Source organism: Lepidochelys olivacea (assembly GCF_965140295.1).
Source record: "Lepidochelys olivacea isolate rLepOli2 genome assembly, chromosome: 7".
In the NCBI taxonomy this organism is placed as follows: domain Eukaryota; kingdom Metazoa; phylum Chordata; order Testudines; family Cheloniidae; genus Lepidochelys; species Lepidochelys olivacea.
The window spans coordinates 124,090,902-124,109,265 of NC_140417.1; the positions used below are offsets into that span (position 1 = coordinate 124,090,902).

At 44.9% G+C, this 18,364-nt stretch overlaps 1 protein-coding gene across 2 annotated transcripts in view; it reads right to left on the reverse strand.

Annotated features, from left to right (window-relative positions):
* The window catches only part of FBXW4 (F-box and WD repeat domain containing 4), a 93,728-nt gene extending 79,315 nt beyond the window's left edge, over positions 1-14,413 (reverse strand). The window contains exons 1-2 of one of the 2 annotated variants that reach the window (XM_084633300.1): positions 14,100-14,238; positions 13,258-13,336 (exon numbers count right to left, since the gene is read on the reverse strand). In XM_084633300.1, coding sequence (XP_084489426.1) covers positions 13,258-13,268 — 11 coding nt within the window. In that variant the 5' untranslated portion in view covers positions 13,269-13,336; positions 14,100-14,238. Of the gene's footprint in view, positions 1-13,257; positions 13,337-14,099 lie in introns of both variants that reach the window. The other variant, XM_084633299.1, reaches the window with a different exon arrangement.
* Between the last annotated feature and the right edge of the window lie 3,951 nt (positions 14,414-18,364).

The following is an 18,364-nucleotide window of genomic DNA, read 5'->3' on the forward strand; positions in this document are numbered from 1 at the left end:
CCTAATATTCTGCAGAGGCATAAGTAGCACCTCCTGGAATACCAAATTTCCTCCCTCGCCATGAGTTTAGAAGATCTAAATGGTTAGCCTATGAGATGATCCCTCTACCAGCAGCACAAACGCAAAACAAACTCTGCCACCGGTCTCACCAACAAGAAAGATTTAGCAACTGGAATCTAGCTAAAATCCTCCTGACTATGCGCAAGGCAGAAAAGAACACCTTAACCAGAATCACTCTGAACAACTCACCTCTCCCGCTCCTGCCATGGAAGCCAGCAGAGAGAAATCAGAAGACATTGGGAGCAGAGGTGTCATTTTTAGATAGTCACTTCTCTGACAATAACGGACAGTAACAGAACACACGGTACTGCAGGAATATTACCCTGAATGCCACTGTTGATGGCACAGCCATGATGCATTTGTACACATTGCTGGCCTAGACTCAGGGCATTACAGAATGCCAAGGGACAGCAACTCTTCTTCTAAGATTGTGGCCTTCTTTTGTTCTTTATTGTCCCCTTGCACCCCATCTTGCTGGTAATTACACCACTAAGGAAACTCTAGCAGAATCTTAAGAAAAAAAGAAAAGATTCCAATCCCTACAGCAAGCTGCAGAGAACTGAAACAAGGTGCCAAATGTATTAAAGACTAGCTACGAAGAAGCCGCCATCCTGACAGTGACAGCACTCCGCAGTTAAATGGATGAGGAAGCCAGTGGAGCCACCAAGCAACGTGGCAGGATTTTCACAAGTGGCAAGGGACTTCGGATGCCTCAAAGTTCCCGTATGCCCAAATTGAGACACCTTAAAAGGGACTGATTATCAGAGATAGGGTGCTAGGATCTTTCTGAAAACCTGGCCCCTTTGAGTGGGTCTCAAATCGGGCATCCCCCCAAAAAACCCACAACACACTAGTCACTTTTGTGAGACTTTGCTACCATTTGATTTTATGATCCATATTTGGATCTACCAACAGATCTGACTTCATGCCAACTTTAAAATCCCATCTCTCTCATATGTTTAAATGCTAAGTCACTTTCCCTGTGTCCTGGAGCTCCTTGTGGGAAGCCTTAAGAAAATGGAAGAATGAAGACAAAACTTTTAAAGCCTCTCTGCAGGTAGCGATCAGAACACGGTGGAGTTTTCCTTTTAAGTAAAATGGCATTTGCATTTCTCAGTGGCGGACAGTTACCAGCAACATGGGATGCAAGAGGAAGGAAGGAATCTTAACAGACAAGAATAGGTGCCCCCAGATTTCTGTAACCCCTCTCACCTATCTCCAAGGTGCCCTCCAGTCCTGTTCCCAAGAACTGATATTGTTTTTAAAATGACAGAGCACCCAGAAAAGATTAGCCCCCTGTAAATAAACATCTCCTGTGGCTGTTAATGCGTGTAGGAATCTCTAACCTGGCCCTGGGGCCTGGCCAGATTCTCTTTTTCCCAGCCTTCCTTCCATAGCCTGGGGCTCATTTTTCTCTCCTCTCTCCCCCTCCCCTTGTCTTTGCTTTCCGGCACTTAGCCACCACTAAAATTCGATGCATTCCTGGGCATGTGACCCATTTTAAACACCCCCACCACCACCCACATGCAGCTTTTTGTCCCCAGGAAACCTTCTGCAGCGAGTAAGTTTATGATCAGTAAAACCAGGCCAGAGAAGAAATGTAGAGCTTCCCCAGTTCCCCTTTCATTTTCCCAGCGCCAAAAAAGTAAAACCAGCCTGTGCAAGGAGGAATTCCATTTTTAAAAGAGCTCTCACCAGAGCTTGCAGGGCCAGATAGCGCTCTGCATTCTGATCTAAGAGGCTGAGAAGTCAGGTCCGGCACAATAGCCACATCATCACTTCAGACTCTCCCAGACAGATTTTGGGCTCCGTGCCCAGATTCATTTCCATTCACGATTCTGAAACGCCTCCTTCCACACAGGTAAAATTGCTCCCAGGTACTGATCCCAAATCACTCGCTCAGCCAACGATTTAACACCCACACTTCCCCCATGTGCTGCCTCCAGCAGACACCTCCCGCACACGCAGAGGGCCCCAGCCTGACACACTGGCACGCACTAAGCCCAAATCATAGAATCATAGAATATCAGGGTGGGAAGGGACCTCTGGAGGCCATCTAGTCCAACCCCCTGCCCAGAGCAGGACCAATCCCCAACTAAATATAGCTTGCAAGGTTCCAAAAAGGTCAATTACGGCTCAAAAAGGATCTTCCGCTTTATGTGGCTGGTCACCCACTTAGCAGAGGGACATCAGTCCAGATCACCTTGAGATGGGAAGGGGATTGTGCAAGAAAGAGTCAGGTGCAATTAGTGCCTGCCACAGCTGGCCTCTGCTTAACCCACGCTACGTGCTAGCTACTTCAGTGATTCCTGCTAGCAAGCCGTCCTCTGCTCCTGTCATGCTTGCCAACATTCCCTATGGAGAAAGGACAGCGTACTTTGTTTTTTAAACAGTAAAATATCTGCCATTTAGTCCCACTGTCCCTCCAGACAGCTCTCCTCGATCCAGTGCATATCAATGGAGCTGGAAAGTGACCATCTATTTGACTTCTGAAACATTTGTATTTACACAAAGCACAGAGGCAGCACAGAGGGCCGAAGGCAGGGGCAGAATTAGAAGGGGGAGGCAGAATTGGAGGCCATCGCTTAGATACCAAGGTACTCCTGTTATTTACTCCTTCCCAGAACACCAGAACCAGGGTCATCCAAGACATTAATAGGCATCTGGTTGACAATAAACAAAAGGAAGTACTACTTCACACAACACACAGTCAACCTGTTGCTAGGGGATGTTGTGAAGGCCAAGACTATAACTGGGTTCAAAAAAGATTTAGATATGTTCATGGAGGATAGGTCCATCAATGGTTATTAGCCAAGATGGTCAGGGATGCAACCCTATGCTCTGGGTATCCTTAAGCCTTTGACAGCCAGAAGCTGGAAGTGAACCACAGGGGATGAATCACTCAATGATTCCCTGTTCTGTTCCTTTCCTCTGGGGCACCTGGCATTGGCCACTGTCAGAAGACAGGATACTGGTCTAAAAGAACCGTTGGTCTGATCCAGTCTGGCCATTCTTATATACCTATCATCTTTGCAAACACCTGTACAACAAAGATTAGATAGTGATAGCTTTCAAATGCTGGCAGGCATGAGTCTATAAATCAAAGGATAGTTTAAGGCGAGCAGCAGGACAATTCCCTAAACAAAGCTCTCAATTCTTTTTAAAAACACACAAGTTTGAAGGATGATATTTCTTCATAATTTAAAAAAATTAAGATACCTTATTTAGCACACTTTCTAAGAGCATCCTTCTGCTATGAAGCCCTTCAAGAATAATCAACCAACCCTCCATAGGGCAATGATTTCAGAAAGATTTGTTCTGTGACGACTTTGGACCTTCACCAAGTCTCATGCACCTACACTGTATTGTCAGATTAATTACGTGCCCGATCCTGTGTCCTTCGACTGCACAAGTACTTCCAGCTGCAACAATGGGACTACACACATAAAAAGGGTACACAAGACTGGGCCAGTGAAATCAGACGAGCAGAATCAAGACTTTAACTTGTAAATTCTAAAGAAATTACAGCCCAAGATGCAATGGCTACAATGCTTTATAACCATGGGAACCAACTACAACTTATAAAACACCGCACATCAAAAGATACCTGGGTGTCTTTACCAGCAGCTACCTAGACTAACAAACCCACTCTCAAAATCCTGAAGTTTGCTCTATAGTATTTGACCACAGCAGGATCTTTCCTCTATCAGGTGTGCACAGAACTGGAAGTCCCGTGTAAAGAGAAGAGCTTGTTGCTGGGTTGTAAGAAAAAGAAAATTTCTTATCATCCACTAGCTTTCCAGGATAAAACAATCTCGACAAACCCACTATAAAAGATTTTAATTTCCCCCTTCTGACCTCACCCCCCACCCCACAAAAAGTTTAAATATTCTGCTCAAGTTATGGATTTCCTCTCTTTCTTGGCAGAGTTACCAGAAGAAATATAATATTCCTTACGGGCCATACTTCCCAGCTGCTGAAGTGAAGGAGTGGGTCAGTCCCTTCAGTACCACTGCCCCAGGTGATCCCAGGCCACTCCTCTGCAGTGACTGCCCTGGGCCCCCTCAAAAAAAAAAAATATCACTCAGCCAAGAGTGAATAAGTTTCCTCCGAATGCTTCCCCTCTAGCAGTGTTTGGTGATCCCCAATAACCACAGTCTCCCGCAGTCATGAAAGATATTTCTGCAACTGCAAGTTCTTCCAGCCTTTTATTGGGAGATTCCTACTTGCTTTGTAAAAAGAAAAGGAGGACTTGTGGCACCCCAGAGACTAACAAATTTATTTGAGCATAAGCTTTCGTGAGCTACAGCGCACTTCATCAGATGCATTCAGAAGTGGGCTGTAGCTCACGAAAGCTTATGCTCAAATAAATGTGTTAGTCTCTGAGGTGCCACAAGTCCTCCTTTTCTTTTTGTGGATACAGACTAACACAGCTGCTACTCTGATACTTGCTTTGTGTAATTTCAGCATGAGCTGAAACAATGGTGCGTGTAAGAACAGATACTGTCATACATAAGATGTGATGGCCTCTTGCTTTATTTTTCCAGGAGCATGGACTATCCCTCCCAATAACAATGCACACTCCCAAAGGCGCTGGCCATTTTTAATCACCAACTTCACTCTGCATTTGTGCCATATGCAAATATGCACACACAGGTTCGCTACATTTCTCTTTCTTTTAGCGCTGACAAAAGGTGCCACAACTGAGGGAAATCCTGTCTATGCTGTATCTATTCTGAGGATAAACAGAAGGTTTCCCTACACTGGCCATCACCAATCAGCCTCAAACCTAATTTGGAGGAACCACATATAGGAAGGAGAGGGAGGTTTACTTTTTATGACCCAGTCAGTCCTTCACCTCTCAGCTCAGACTGCTAACAAGGGGGCCAACTGTGTTTGTTGCTTGTGAGATCTGAACTCCAGTCCACTAGGAACTGAACTGAGACCCACCAACTCATAGGTCACAAACAGCCAAGAGAGGAGAACTATTTATCCTAGATGCCCCTATTGCTATCCTCAACAAACTGACTTGCTATATAAACAGCTCTTCCCGCAGAGCAGGGATTCTCAAACTTCATTGCTCTGCGATCCCTTTCCGAGAACAAAAATTACTACACAATCCCAGGAGGGGGGACCAAAACCTGACCCACCTGAGCTCCACTGCCCCACGTGTGGAGGCCAAGGCCAAAGCCCAAGGGCTTGGGGGCCTGTAACCTGCACCCTGCTGCCTAGGGCTAAAGCCCTCACGTTTCGGCTCCAGACGGTGGGGCTCGGGCTTCGGCCCCAGGCCCTAGCAAGTCTAAGCCAGCCCTGGTGACCCCATTAAAAATGGGCGCAACCCACGTTGGGGTCCCGACCCACAGTTTGAGAACTGCTGCAGTAGAGAAATTCCCCTTTAGTGCGTGACCCACATTTAGCTTATGGTTGGGACAATGTTTTCTTTTTTTCTATTTGACATGGGTTCAAATAGCTAAGAAAGGTGACAATTCTGAAATGGAAGAAAGCCCTAGAGATAACTTGAACACAGCAGAAAAGGCAAGCAAAGAGCAACAGAACAGAGGGCACATGATGACAGATGCCACCATATATTATATTATCATCACTACACTGCATGTCCGAGGGGGCTGGAACAATTTTTATAGTGAGGATGCTGAGAGCCATTGAACCAACCTGTAAACCCCGTATATAATGGAAACCACTTAAAGCCCAAGGGGTGCAGCAGCCCCCCAGCACCCTAGTTCCTGCATCTATGTCCATGTCCATCATTTATTATCATTATTATTAAATGGGTATTAGGGTAGTATCCAGAGGCCTTGATCAGGATCAGGGCCTTGTGCTAGGTTCCGTACATACCTAAAGGTTGACACAGACCCTCACTCAAAGCTGCCAGCTATTTAATAAGCATCACTGAATCTGGATATGGAGAGACATGTCCATTCCTCTGATCCATCGCCCTTCACGTGCAGAACTGTTCCCTATTATGGAGGCATAAAGCGTGGCTTCACAGTTAAAGCTGCAGCAGGATTTTGCTTTTGACAGGAGCTTAAAACCTCTTGAGAAGCTGCCGTAACAGTATTACTGTGAGCGTGTGAAGGTATTTTCCACTAGTCAACCAGCCCTAGTAGTAAAGTACATTCTCTTAAAAATTTATTTTAAAAAGTTGAGTTGCAATATGTTACAGTTAGATAGAGTGAACAAACAGGATCTTTAAACTGCCGGGGCATAGCGACAAGTCTTTTCACTCTGCTCAACAGGCTTAGTCCTGGGCTAGCACAGTAGATGCTGGATACATTTTTTAAGCCCTGATCTATGCAAAAGCTCCTCTTCCGCTTCAGCCTCAAGATCTTACAAGAAACAATCTCAGTATGTGCCCAGACTAGTGGGAGTAATTTACAGACCTGAGAGCTATCCTGACTGATCCGTGTATCGTTCATTACTAAGCTTAAAAGGTGTTGAGAGGGAGGGGGGAGAAGATGACAAGAAGCATTGTCTGCCCACCATGGCACGGTAACTGCATGCCATGCCTCTGGGCTTCACAGAAGTGGCAGAGACTCTGCTGTACGCTCCCTGGAGTAAGCCTCTCTGTAGCTTCTGTCTCACTTCACTGCCTGCTTCCTTACTGGACTTAAAAGCCAGAAGAACTCTAAAACTTCTGCTTTACAGGGTCTGAAGGGAGATAAAGCAGCTTTGCACCTCCACCCCCCAATGCCTCAGGAAGACGCCTCCTGTCATTAATGCAGTTTGCATTTCTACACTTGCGCAGATCAGCCATTTCCTGCTCTTGCAGGTGTTTGCTTTTAAAAAAAAAAACATGTAAAGTGAACTCTACTTTTTATTAACTCACAGAAACTATTAAACACAATATTTGCAAATGGCTGAAGACAATAAATATGTCCATGAAAGAATCTATTATGCTAAACTGGAGAAAAAGTGAAGTCTCTTAATGGGTAATGCAGGAATGAGGAGCGGGGAAGAGGTAAATATGTAGCAGAACATTTCTAGTATTTTTGACAATTATACATCACGAAGTACACACTGTGAAGTTGTGTAGGCCATCTTTCACTTTCCTTTTAAAATTCCTTCATAACAAGGAGGAAAGAAGTTTATGCCACTGGTTACTTTGCTTTTTTTTTTCCTTTCTTTAAATATAATAGTAGGTCCTCAGAATTGGTTCTTTGCTTATAAACAAGTTTGAGGGAAAATAAGGTCCAGTAGCGAGGCACTGGATGGGGGTGTGGAGACCTGGGTTCTAGACCAGGCTTTGACACTGACCAGCTGTGGTACCGAGGGCAAGTGGCTTCAACTCCATTGCCCTTACTACCCTGAAGAGCTTGCAGCCTAAACAGAGGACGCAAACAAACCGTATCTATTTAGACTGTAAGCGCTTCAGGGCAGGGTCTCTGTGTGCTGTGCAGCACCAGGCACAACTGAGGTTGGGATCTCTAGGCACTGCCATAATAGATAAAAAGAGCGGGAGTACTTATGGCACCTTCAAGACTAACAAATTTATTTGAGCATAAGCTTTCGTGAGCTACAGCTCACTTCATCGGACGTAGCTCACGAAAGCTTATGCTCAAATAAATTTGCTAGTCTCTAAGGTGCCACAAGTCCTCCTGTTCTTTTTGCGGATACAGACTAACACGGCTGCTACTCTGAAAGCTGCCATAATACACAGTAATTGTTCTCATCCAAAACAATGGTTTCATACCACTTCTCAGTTAAGGTTCAGCTGCAGACAGTTATTAAGACAGGACTTTTACATGACACACTACCGTACACTTTTAACCAGGAAGTGTCCTGCATCCAGCTATTGCATCTTGTCATTAACCTAGGCCCCGATCCTGCAACGCATTGTGCCAGGGCAGACCCTGGTATGTGCATGGAGCCTGGACCCTTAGGCTGCAAGCTCTTTAGACTGTATTTTTACTGGGTTTGTACAGCAGCTACCACAATGGGGCTGCTATTTTCACTTGAGCCTGAGATCTCTAGGTACTTCTGTAATATAAATACATATAAATACAATCCTAAATTTGGGGTCTCATCCCGCAGCTGCTCCACAAAGAACCTGCCCGGTGGGTCAATGGGAATTTTGCCTACGGAGTTTGCAGGGTCACATTCCAGAACCACACAGGTCAAAAAACAAAATACACTGTGATGCAAAAATTTTAAAATGTTTGTTTGCATGCTGATTGACCAAGGGCCTGATCCAGCAAAGCACTCATGCACATTCTTAAGTGTTTTCCTGAATCAGGCCCCAGAGTCCTTAATACACAATGGGTGTGAATTCGTGAAGTTCTTTCCTATTTTTTCCAGGGATAATTTTATTAAGAACATTGTTCAAGAGAAACTAATTTATTTTTGTGTGTGTGTGTGTTTGTTTGAATCAACACACTGAATATGAAACATCACTTAAACACACATCTCCTAATTAGCTGTGTTTACCCGAGGTGGCGTGGGTGCGGGGTTGTTAATGTTGCGTTACATTTTAACACCACCACTCAGCACCTGCAGCTGATCGTGTGAAACAACTAAAGTCTGAAATTGAGTCAATTTCTTTTAATCTATGTGACAACCACTTTAGCAGGGTTTTTCTTTTTATTTTATTTTATTTTATTGGCCTGAATATGTGTCCAGACACAAATATGATGGGCACAGTCAACCTGAAATCTAGGCAGTTTCAAAGAATGAATTCAAAGGCGTTTCAGTTACTGCCTCACCCTGCTGCCAATGTTTATGGTTTTACAATCACATTTAAAAAAGGGGAGGGGGGCAGGGTCTCTCTTTCCCATTGCTCTATGAAAGGTTCATACAATAGTGAAACTGTCAACACAGTCAAACATACAAACTAACACAAAAATAGCTTTGTTTCTCTGATATTTCAGTTACAGTAATCTTCAGTTATACGTAAAGGTACACAATTTTGAGAGACGTGTCATTTTCAAATTTGTGTTCCTTTAAGAAAATGAAGAGAAAAAACAACCAGTAAATTACTGAGGACATCCCATATTTCAGACCCAAATTTATCTCTATTCCACACACAGTGTTATCAAATGTCTGTTATAAACAAGTTATTTAACAGCAGAAGTAATAACTCATAAAGCTATAGAAAATGGAACTTCTGTACCATAAAAAGAAAAATTGCACAGAATTGTACACCTTCCACACTAGCATTTATCTTGTGCTAACCTTTCAGGGGGCAACAGTTTGAGATCTCTGCTAGAACTGTGCAGTTCAACACATTTATTGGAAAGGGCACCACCATCCTTTGCTCTCTTTCCCCACTGAATGCGTCCGATTAAGTGAGCTGTAACTCACGAAAGCTTATGCTCAAATAAATTTGTTAGTCTCTAAGGTGCCACAAGTCCTCATTTTCTTTTTCCCTAGTGAACGTAGTTGTGCAAACTCCTTGAAAACAAAAACCTTAATTTTAGGCAATGTTTCCATTACTTCTCTAAAGAAAGTGACGGAAGCCCCATTACTTAGGTAATATAAAACAAAACTGGCAAATCTCCAGAGAGTAATCTTGCATTAGCCAGAGTGGGAGGAGTAGACAAGATGGCCCAACTATCTTTGGTCTCTATCACCACTCCATTCACCCTGTAATGGTTTAGTTTAAGCACCTACTCTAATAGTTAAGTTTGCAACCAGTGAGCCACCTACCAGACTTCTGGCTAGAATTACCAAACCACCACCACCATTCCTTATTTATAGACACTTATCCCTACATCCCAAGTCTCTGGCTTCCAGACACACACAAAGACCAGGGGATAGACAGTGAGGAAAAAGCTAGTAAACTTAAAGCATGGAAGGTCTGTTAATCCAATATCAGTAAAGTATGGGTGCAAGTTTGGCAACTGTGTGCCGCAGTGCTATACGGAAGATATATATCACCCCTTTCGTTCCACAGCTCTTCAAGAGATAGATCTGCACTGACACACCATCGCTGGGGAGAAGGGAGGCAACAAGCTGGTGTACAGAGGTGTGGAGATTTTGACAAAGAACACTGGGATAATCCTCACCCAAGATGTGTTATGAGATCTTTAATCTCCATGCAGAGCCAGCAGGATCCTGGCTTTTAGCTCTCATCCAGAAGATCAGCACACAGCAGATGCCGTGATACTCAGTTTGCATCCGATGAAGTGAGTGTAGCTCACGAAAGCTTATGCTCAAAGAAATTTGTTAGTCTCTAAGGTGCCAAAAGTACTCCTTTTCCTTTTTCAGTTTATCTACCTCAACAAAGAGTAAAGAACATAAGAGCAGCCATACTGGGTCACACCAAAGGTCCATCTAGCCCAGTATCCTGTCTTCTGACAGTGGCCAATGCCAGATGCCCCAGAGGGAATGAACAGAACAGGGAATCATCAAGTGACCCATCCCCTATCGCCCTCCTTGAGGTTCCATGTTTTTCAAGCCTGCTGGTTAGCTATCTGATACTCCTTGAGGTTGCTGCATAAGCAGCTTCTAGTGTCATCTGGTGCAGTGGTTCCAACCTTTCTTCATTTGTAGACCCCTAAAAAATTTCAAATGCAGGGGAAGACCTTTTGGAAATCTTAGACATAGTCTGCAGACCGCCCTGGGTCCAGGGACCACAGGTTGAAAACCACTGATCTGGTGTATTGTCCGTGTCTGACTGTAAATTCCCTGGGCCCAGGACTATGCATCCATTTATACAGCACTGACCATACTGTCAGCATTCAAATAGTACTCATCATGCAGAGGTATTTAAAGAGACTTTTTAAAAGGATGCCCCAGAATATCAAATAAATTGTCCAAAATGCACCTAAGAGAACACCAAAACCCTGGAAGTTTACATAGGTTCAAGCGCCCTTGCCCCTACTTACAAACATCCTCCACTCACATCCCGCCCCTGCCCCCCAAACTTACTGAATCTTTTTGTAGCTGTTTATTGGCCTACATTCCGCTGTGCTGCACCTGCTCTGCTGTATACCTGATCCCTCCTGCAGCCGGAGCGGCACTGCACCACCTTATTCTTAATGAAAAAATACAGAACTTCATTTCCTCAGAAGACAAAATAATATATCAGAGCAGACAGACTCCAGAAGCCACAACGCACAGCTGTCCCACAGCCCTTACTCCCGCTGACTTCAAAGGGAGCATTGCCTGAGCAAAGAGTGTAGTCCTGGGCTGTGATGGCTAAGTGGTTTAGGTATTAAACTTGAACACCAATTGGGTTTTCCTACATAGGTTTGTATCGCACTCAGAGTGGCTGAGACTTTAACACAGACCATAGAATTATACAGGAGGTCAGGCTAGATGACCCAACCATATCTTCTGATCTTAAAATCTAGATGTGGGAACTTCCCACATCCCCCATTAGCCCCCTCCCACAATCTAAGCTCTTGTTTGAGCTGTTGGTGCTTGGATATATTTTTGTTCAGGAACATTTTTATACAGATCAGTAGGAAATGTTTTTTAAAGAAGCATGCTAATTTTTAAAGAAGTTTATTATCTACCTCTTGTTGTCCCAAAAGTAATAAGGAAAGTAAATTAGAGGGACGAGGTGAGAGAGGTAACATATTTTATTGGACCAGCTTCTGTTGGCGAGAGAGAGACAAGCTTTCGAGCTTACACAGAGCTCTTCTTCAGGTGTGTGTACACTCGAAAGCTTGTCTCTCTCTCACCAACAGGTTTCAGAGTAACAGCCGTGTTAGTCTGTATTCGCAAAAAGAAAAGGAGGACTTGTGGCACCTTAGCGACTAACCAATTTATTTGAGCATAAGCTTTCGTGAGCTACAGCTCACTTCATCGGATGCTGTAGCTCATGAAAGCTCATGCTCAAATAAATTGGTTAGTCTCTAAGGTGCCACAAGTCCTCCTTTTCTCTCACCAACAGACACTAGTCTGATAAAAAAATATTACCTCCCCAACCTTGTTTCTCTAATATCCTGGGACTGACATGGCTACAACAACACTGCATACAAGAAAATAAATGTCATGTGGCTGCTTAAGACAGCATTTCATACATTGTATAAGGAGCGTAATAGATTTTAAAGAGAAGCAAGCAGCACCCCAAGCCCCAATCCTGCAAGCGGTTTCATGTAGGCAGATATCTGTGTCCACGCAATGCCACACTGAATAGGGCTCCACGCAGAAAAGGTTGACAAATCCTAAAATATGCTACAAGCTTTACATCCAAGAAAGAAAATGAGGTTCCTGCCCTGAAGAGTTTATAACCCATAAACCCCAATGGGTCCTACAATACATGAGTCCTGAAGAGTCATTTCTTCTGTGATGGCCACAAGTGGCTAGTTAATAATAAAAACAAAAACTCAGATCTCTCTTGTGGGTTTCTCAGTAGATCCTGTCTTCCGTATCCTTACATGCCTTATCCAGCCAAAAATACACGTAAGTAACTTCACGCACATGAGTAATCCCATTTACTACAAAGGAACATTTGCACAAGTAAAAGGTTAGCTCGATTGAGCCTTTACGGACAATTTGTGGGCAGAGAATAGGAGAGGAGATTAAATGAGCAGCATGTGAGACACAAAGATTTGTATGTTGTAAACAAACAACAGCCTTTACTGGCTACTAATTACACCTGGGTTATTAAAAGCAAGAGAATTCAAAAAAGCCCAATTTACTATTAATGCACTTTGTTTACTTTTTGCATTTCTTTCAGTTGAGACAAAAAAAATTATTTTCTCCTTCATATATAGTCAGTTTAATTTTTGCTCACATATAATGATGTGCTGTAATGCTGGGGTTTCAAACATTTCTGTGGAATATTTTGTTTTATCTTTATCTATTTGTATTACAGTAGTGCTAGAGGCTCCAACCAAGACACAAGCCCCACTGTGCAAGGCACTGTACAAAGACAGAGAAAAAAAAAAAAAAGACAGGCCATACCTCAAAGAGCTTATAAACTACCCCCAAGAGCTATCTGCATTATTATTTTAATAAAAAGGAGGACTTGTGGCACCTTAGAGACTAACAAATTTATTACAGCATAAGCTTTCGTGGGCTACAGCCCACTTCATCGGAGGCATAGATGAAGTGGGCTGTAGCCCACAAAAGTTTATGCTCTAATAAATTGGTTAGTCTCTAAGGTGCCACAAGTCCTCCTGTTCTTTTTGTGGATACAGACTAACACGGCTGCTACTCTGAACCGATTATTTTAATGCGGCCTTCCGTTTGGACAAAGCTTGTTTCCACAACAGTGCGGAGCAAGTTTACCTGGACAGCATTCTGCATGGTCAATCTCACTGCCGGACGGACCTTCCACAGAGCACCAAGGAAAAGAGAATTGTTTGTTCTGTTATGAGGCAAAGGGGAGTGTAAAATCAAAAACACTGGCAGCATGGGGCGTCACCGGCCGTTACACACAGGGAGCGAGGCTAATATCTGCCTGAGAACAGCGTGGATGTTTTGTGTGCAGGTGTGCGCTCACCTCTGTGTCAAGCGTGATAACCTACTTACCTGGCCTACATGCTGCTTTTTCTTTCTCTCTGTCCCGCCCCCTTTTGGAGCGGCAAAGGAAGGGTCTGGTTTTCATGATCACCGTGTTTCGGGGGAGCGGACAGGGATTTGATGACTCGGGCAGGGGGGGGGTATGTATATATATGCACGGGCACACATAGATATTTCAGGGCAGGGATGGGGTCTCCCTACTGTACAGCGCCTAGCACCGGGTGGGGCTGCACTGACATCGCCCCTCCCCCCCACCATGGCTCTTTAACCCCAGTTAGCCACGGCGGCGGGGGGGGGGGCCGCTGTCCCAGCTTGGCCAGACCCCCCCCCCCGTCGGGCCACGCTCAGCCTGCACACGCGGGGGTAAGCGGCTCCATCCCCTCCGACTGGGCAGGAGACGAGGGGCCTGGAGCCCCCTGGGGCCGGATCGGGCCCTCGGGCGCGGGCAGGCGCCGCCGCGCTGCGGGAAGAGCCCCCCCTCCCCCCCCGCTGCGCCCTAGCGACCGCGCCGGCCCCTGGCAACCAGCTAGGCCGCGGCCGCCCCGGCCTCTCCCCCCCGCCGCGGCCGGCCCGGGGCGCCCCGCGAGGCGGGCCCGGGGAGCGCTTACAGGTCGGCGCCGAGCCGCGTGAAGCCGGCGTTGAGGCAGCCGCGGGCTATGCGCCGCCAGAGCGGGTCCCGGCCGGCGAAGGCGCGCAGCCGCCGGCAGACCTGGCCCAGCCGGCCCAGGGCCCGCGCGTCCAGGTAGGAGCAGATGAGCAGCAGCAGCTCCTCGGGCAGGGCCCACAGGAGGGAGGGGCGGGCGGCCCCGCATCCCCCCTCCGCCTGGGGGGCCCGCGGGCTGCCCTTCCGCCCCATGGAGCAGCCCCTGCCCCTGCCCCTCCTCCGCCGGAGCCGCCGCCGCCGCCGCCGGGGGGAGGCCGAGCCATGGCCGGGGGCAGCCCCTCCCCAGTCACATGGGGCAGGAGCAGCGGCCTGTCACTGCCCGGGCAGGCAGGGCCTGGCCCCCTGGCTCCTTGCCCCACTCCTTGGGCCCCGGGGGCTCAGAACATCCGGGGGGCCCCGGGCCGGGCTCGCCACCCACCCCCCCCGGGCAAGGCGGCCGCCCACGGGCCAGCCCCATGGTCGCCAATAACGGACTCGTGCGCCTCAGTGGCTGGCCAACGCCGCCAGGGCGCAGAGGGCGAGGGGTCGCCTCCCGCCCCCGGAGGAAATGCGGGGCCTCCCCCCCACCCCGTATGCCCGGGCAAGGAAAGACTCATTCACGTGAATTAACAATACTTTTAACACTCTCATGCGGGGCCCCGAACGCCAACGTGGCACGCGCTTACTGGGCCGGGAAAAGAATAATGAATGGTAATTAATAACTGTGTGATTAGTGCCATCCTGCAGGAGCCTGGACTGATGGAGAGAGACGTGGATCGCTCCTGACCCAATGCGGAAACGCAGCCCCGCACGCACTGGGGCAGGCACATGTTATATTATTTATTATTATTAATTTACTAGTGTGATACGTTTTCATAGCGTCTTCCACCCAGTCTGGAGTGTTTCATACAGGGAAGGCTCCTAACCCAAAACAGACATGCAGCCCCACTCGCCCCACTGGGATAGGCAAATAATACTCTTAACAATATCATACAAGCCCATAGCACTTTCCACCTGCCCAGAGTGCCATATACAGAGATTGCTTACCAATCACAGAACTCCAGACATGCCCCACAGTTAGAAAGGCAAATAGTTATTAACTAGTATCATATGATCACCTCAGAATATAATAGGATGACCGCAAGAGAAGGCCTTTATTCAATACTTAGGTCTTGATCCAGAAAAGCAGTGAAGTACGTGCTTAACCTTAAGCACTCAAGTAGTCTTATTGACTAAATTAGCATGTCTGGATAACTTGCATTCAATAGTTTTAAAAGAGCTGGCCAAGGAGCTCTTTGGAGCATGGATGTTGCTTCTTCATAGGTCTTGAAACACTGAGAAAGTTCCAGAAGAATGGAAGAAAGCAAATATTGTGCCAAAAATTTAAAAGGGTAAACAGGATAGCCCCATTAATATAGGCCTGTCAGCCTACCTTTGATCCCAAGCAAAATAATAGAGTGACTGCTACAGGACTTAATAAAGAATTAAAATAAAGTAATATAATTAATGCCTAGCAACATGGTTTTTATGGAAAATAGATCTTATCAAACTAACTTGATTTTTTAATGAGGTTACAAGTTTGATTGATAAAAGAAATAAGGCTGATGTAATATTCTTAGACTTCCATAAGGAATTTGACTTGGTAAAATTTGCATGACATTTTGATTAAGAAATTAGAATGATGCAAAATCAACGTGACATATTAAATGGATTAAAAACTAGCTAACTGATATGTTTCAAAATATAAGTATAAATGAGGACTCATCATAGAGCAGGTGTATTTCTAGTAGGATCTCAGAGGGGTTGATTCTTGGCCCTATGGTGTTTGATTCTTATCAATGACCTGCCACAAAACATAAAATCATTACTGATAAAGTTTGCAGATGACACAAAAATTGGTAGAGTGGTAGGTAACGAAGAGGACACGTCACTGATACAGAGCGATCTGGATCTCTCTGTACGCTGGGCACAAGCAAACAATATGTGTTTCAATACAGCCAAAGGTAAAGACCTACATGTAGGAACAAAGAATCTAGGCCATATTTACAGCATGGTAGACTATCCTGGGAGGCAGTAACTCTGAAAAAGACTACGGGGTCTTAGTTGCAAATCAGCTGAACATGGGTTCACAGTGCAGTACTGTAGCTAACAGGGCTAATGCGATCCTTGGATGCATAAACAGGGGGATATTGAATAGGAGTAATGAGATTATATGACCTCTGTATTTGGCACTGGTGTGACTGCTGCTGGAACACTTGTCCAGTTCTGGTGTCCACACTTCAAGAGGGATCTTGATAAATTGGAGAGGGTTCAGAGAAGAGCCTTGAGAATGATTAAAGGATTGGAAAACCTGCCTTTCATGACAGACTCAAGGAGCTAAATTTATTTAGCTTATCAAAGAGAAGGTTAAATAGTCTATCAGTATCTACATAGGAAACAGAAATTTGCTAATGGAAGGCTCTTCTGTTTAGCAGACAAAGGTTTAACATAGTCAAGTGGCTGGAAGTTGAAGCTAGACAAATTCAGACTAGATATAAGGCACAATTTTTTAACAATGATAGTAATTAGCCACTGGAACAATTTACCAAGGGCTGCACGAGATTCACCATCACTGTTTTAAATCAAAATTGGATGTTTTTCTAAAAGATATGCTCTAGCTATTGGACATGAAGCAAGAATTAATTCAAGAAAGGCCTAGGGCCTGTGTATGCAGGAGGTCAGACCAGATGATCACAATGGTCCCTTCCAGCTTTGGAATCTATGAAGTTAAACATGTATGTGTAGGTGTTTGCAACTCTGGGGCCTTAATGTCCTGTGACTTGCAGTCCAATAAAGAGGTACAGAACTAAGAAATATTTGCATCAGCTAAAGGTCTGTTTGCAAGCAGTAATTATGCAAAGGATCAGATATAGGACGAACACAGTACTCTGAATAAAACATTGTGGGGTATGCACCTTAAAAATAAGTAGGGCTGTCAAGCTATTAAAAAAATTAATCACGCGATTAAAAAAATTAATCGTGATTAATTGCACTGTTAAACAATAATAGAATACCATTATTTAAATATTTTTGATGTTTGCTACATTTTCAAATGTATTGATTTCCATTACAACACATTGCACTGTAAAAAAACAAAAGAAATAGTATTTTTCAATTCACCTAATACAAGTACTGTAGTGCAATCTCTTTTTCATGAAAGTTGAACTTACAAATGTAGAATTATGTACGAAAAAACCTGCATTCAAAAATAAAACAATGTAAAATTTTAGAGCCTGCAAGTCCATTCAGTCCTACTTCTTGTTCAGCCAATTGCTCAGACAAACAAGTTTGTTTACATTTTCAGGAGATTATGCTGCCCGCTTCTTGTTTACAATGTTACCTGAAAGTGAGAACAGGCTTTCACATGGCACTGTTGTAGCTGGCGTCGCAAAATATTTACATGCCAGATGTGCTAAAGATTCATGTGTCCCTTCATGTTTCAACCACATTCCAGGGGACAGGTGTCCATACTGATCACAGGTTCTGCTCAATAACAATCCAAAGCAGTGCAGACCAATGCATGTTCATTTTCATTAACTGAGTCAGATGCCACCAGCAGAAGGTTGATTTTCTTTTTTGGTGGTTCGGGTTCTGTAATTTCCACATCGGAATGTTGCTCTTTTAAGACTTCTGAAAGCATGCTCCACACCTCGTCCCTCTCAGATTTTGGAAGGCACTTCAGATTCTTAAACCTTGGGTTGAGTGCTGTAACTATCTTTCGAAATCTCACATTGGTACCTTCTTTGCATTTTGTCAAATCTGCAGTGAAAGTGTTCTTAAAACAAACAACATGTGCTGGGTCATCATTCGAGACTGCTATGAACATGAAATATATGGCAGAATGCGGGTAAAACAGAACAGGGGACATACAATGCTCCCCCAAGGAGTTCAGTCACGAATTTAGTTAATGCATTTTTTGTTTTAAATGAGCATCATCAGCATGGAAGCATGTCCTCTGGAATGGTGGTTGAAACATGAAGCATGAAGGGGCATACAAATGTTTAGCATATCTGGCACGTAAATACCTTGCAGTGCTAGCTGCAAAAGAGCCATGCAAATGCCTGTTCTCACTTTCTGATGACATTGTAAATAAGAAAGGGGCAGCATTATCTCCTGTAAATGTAAACAAACTTAGCAATTGCCTGAATAAGAAGTAGGACTGAGTGGACTTGTAGGCTCTGAAGTTTTACA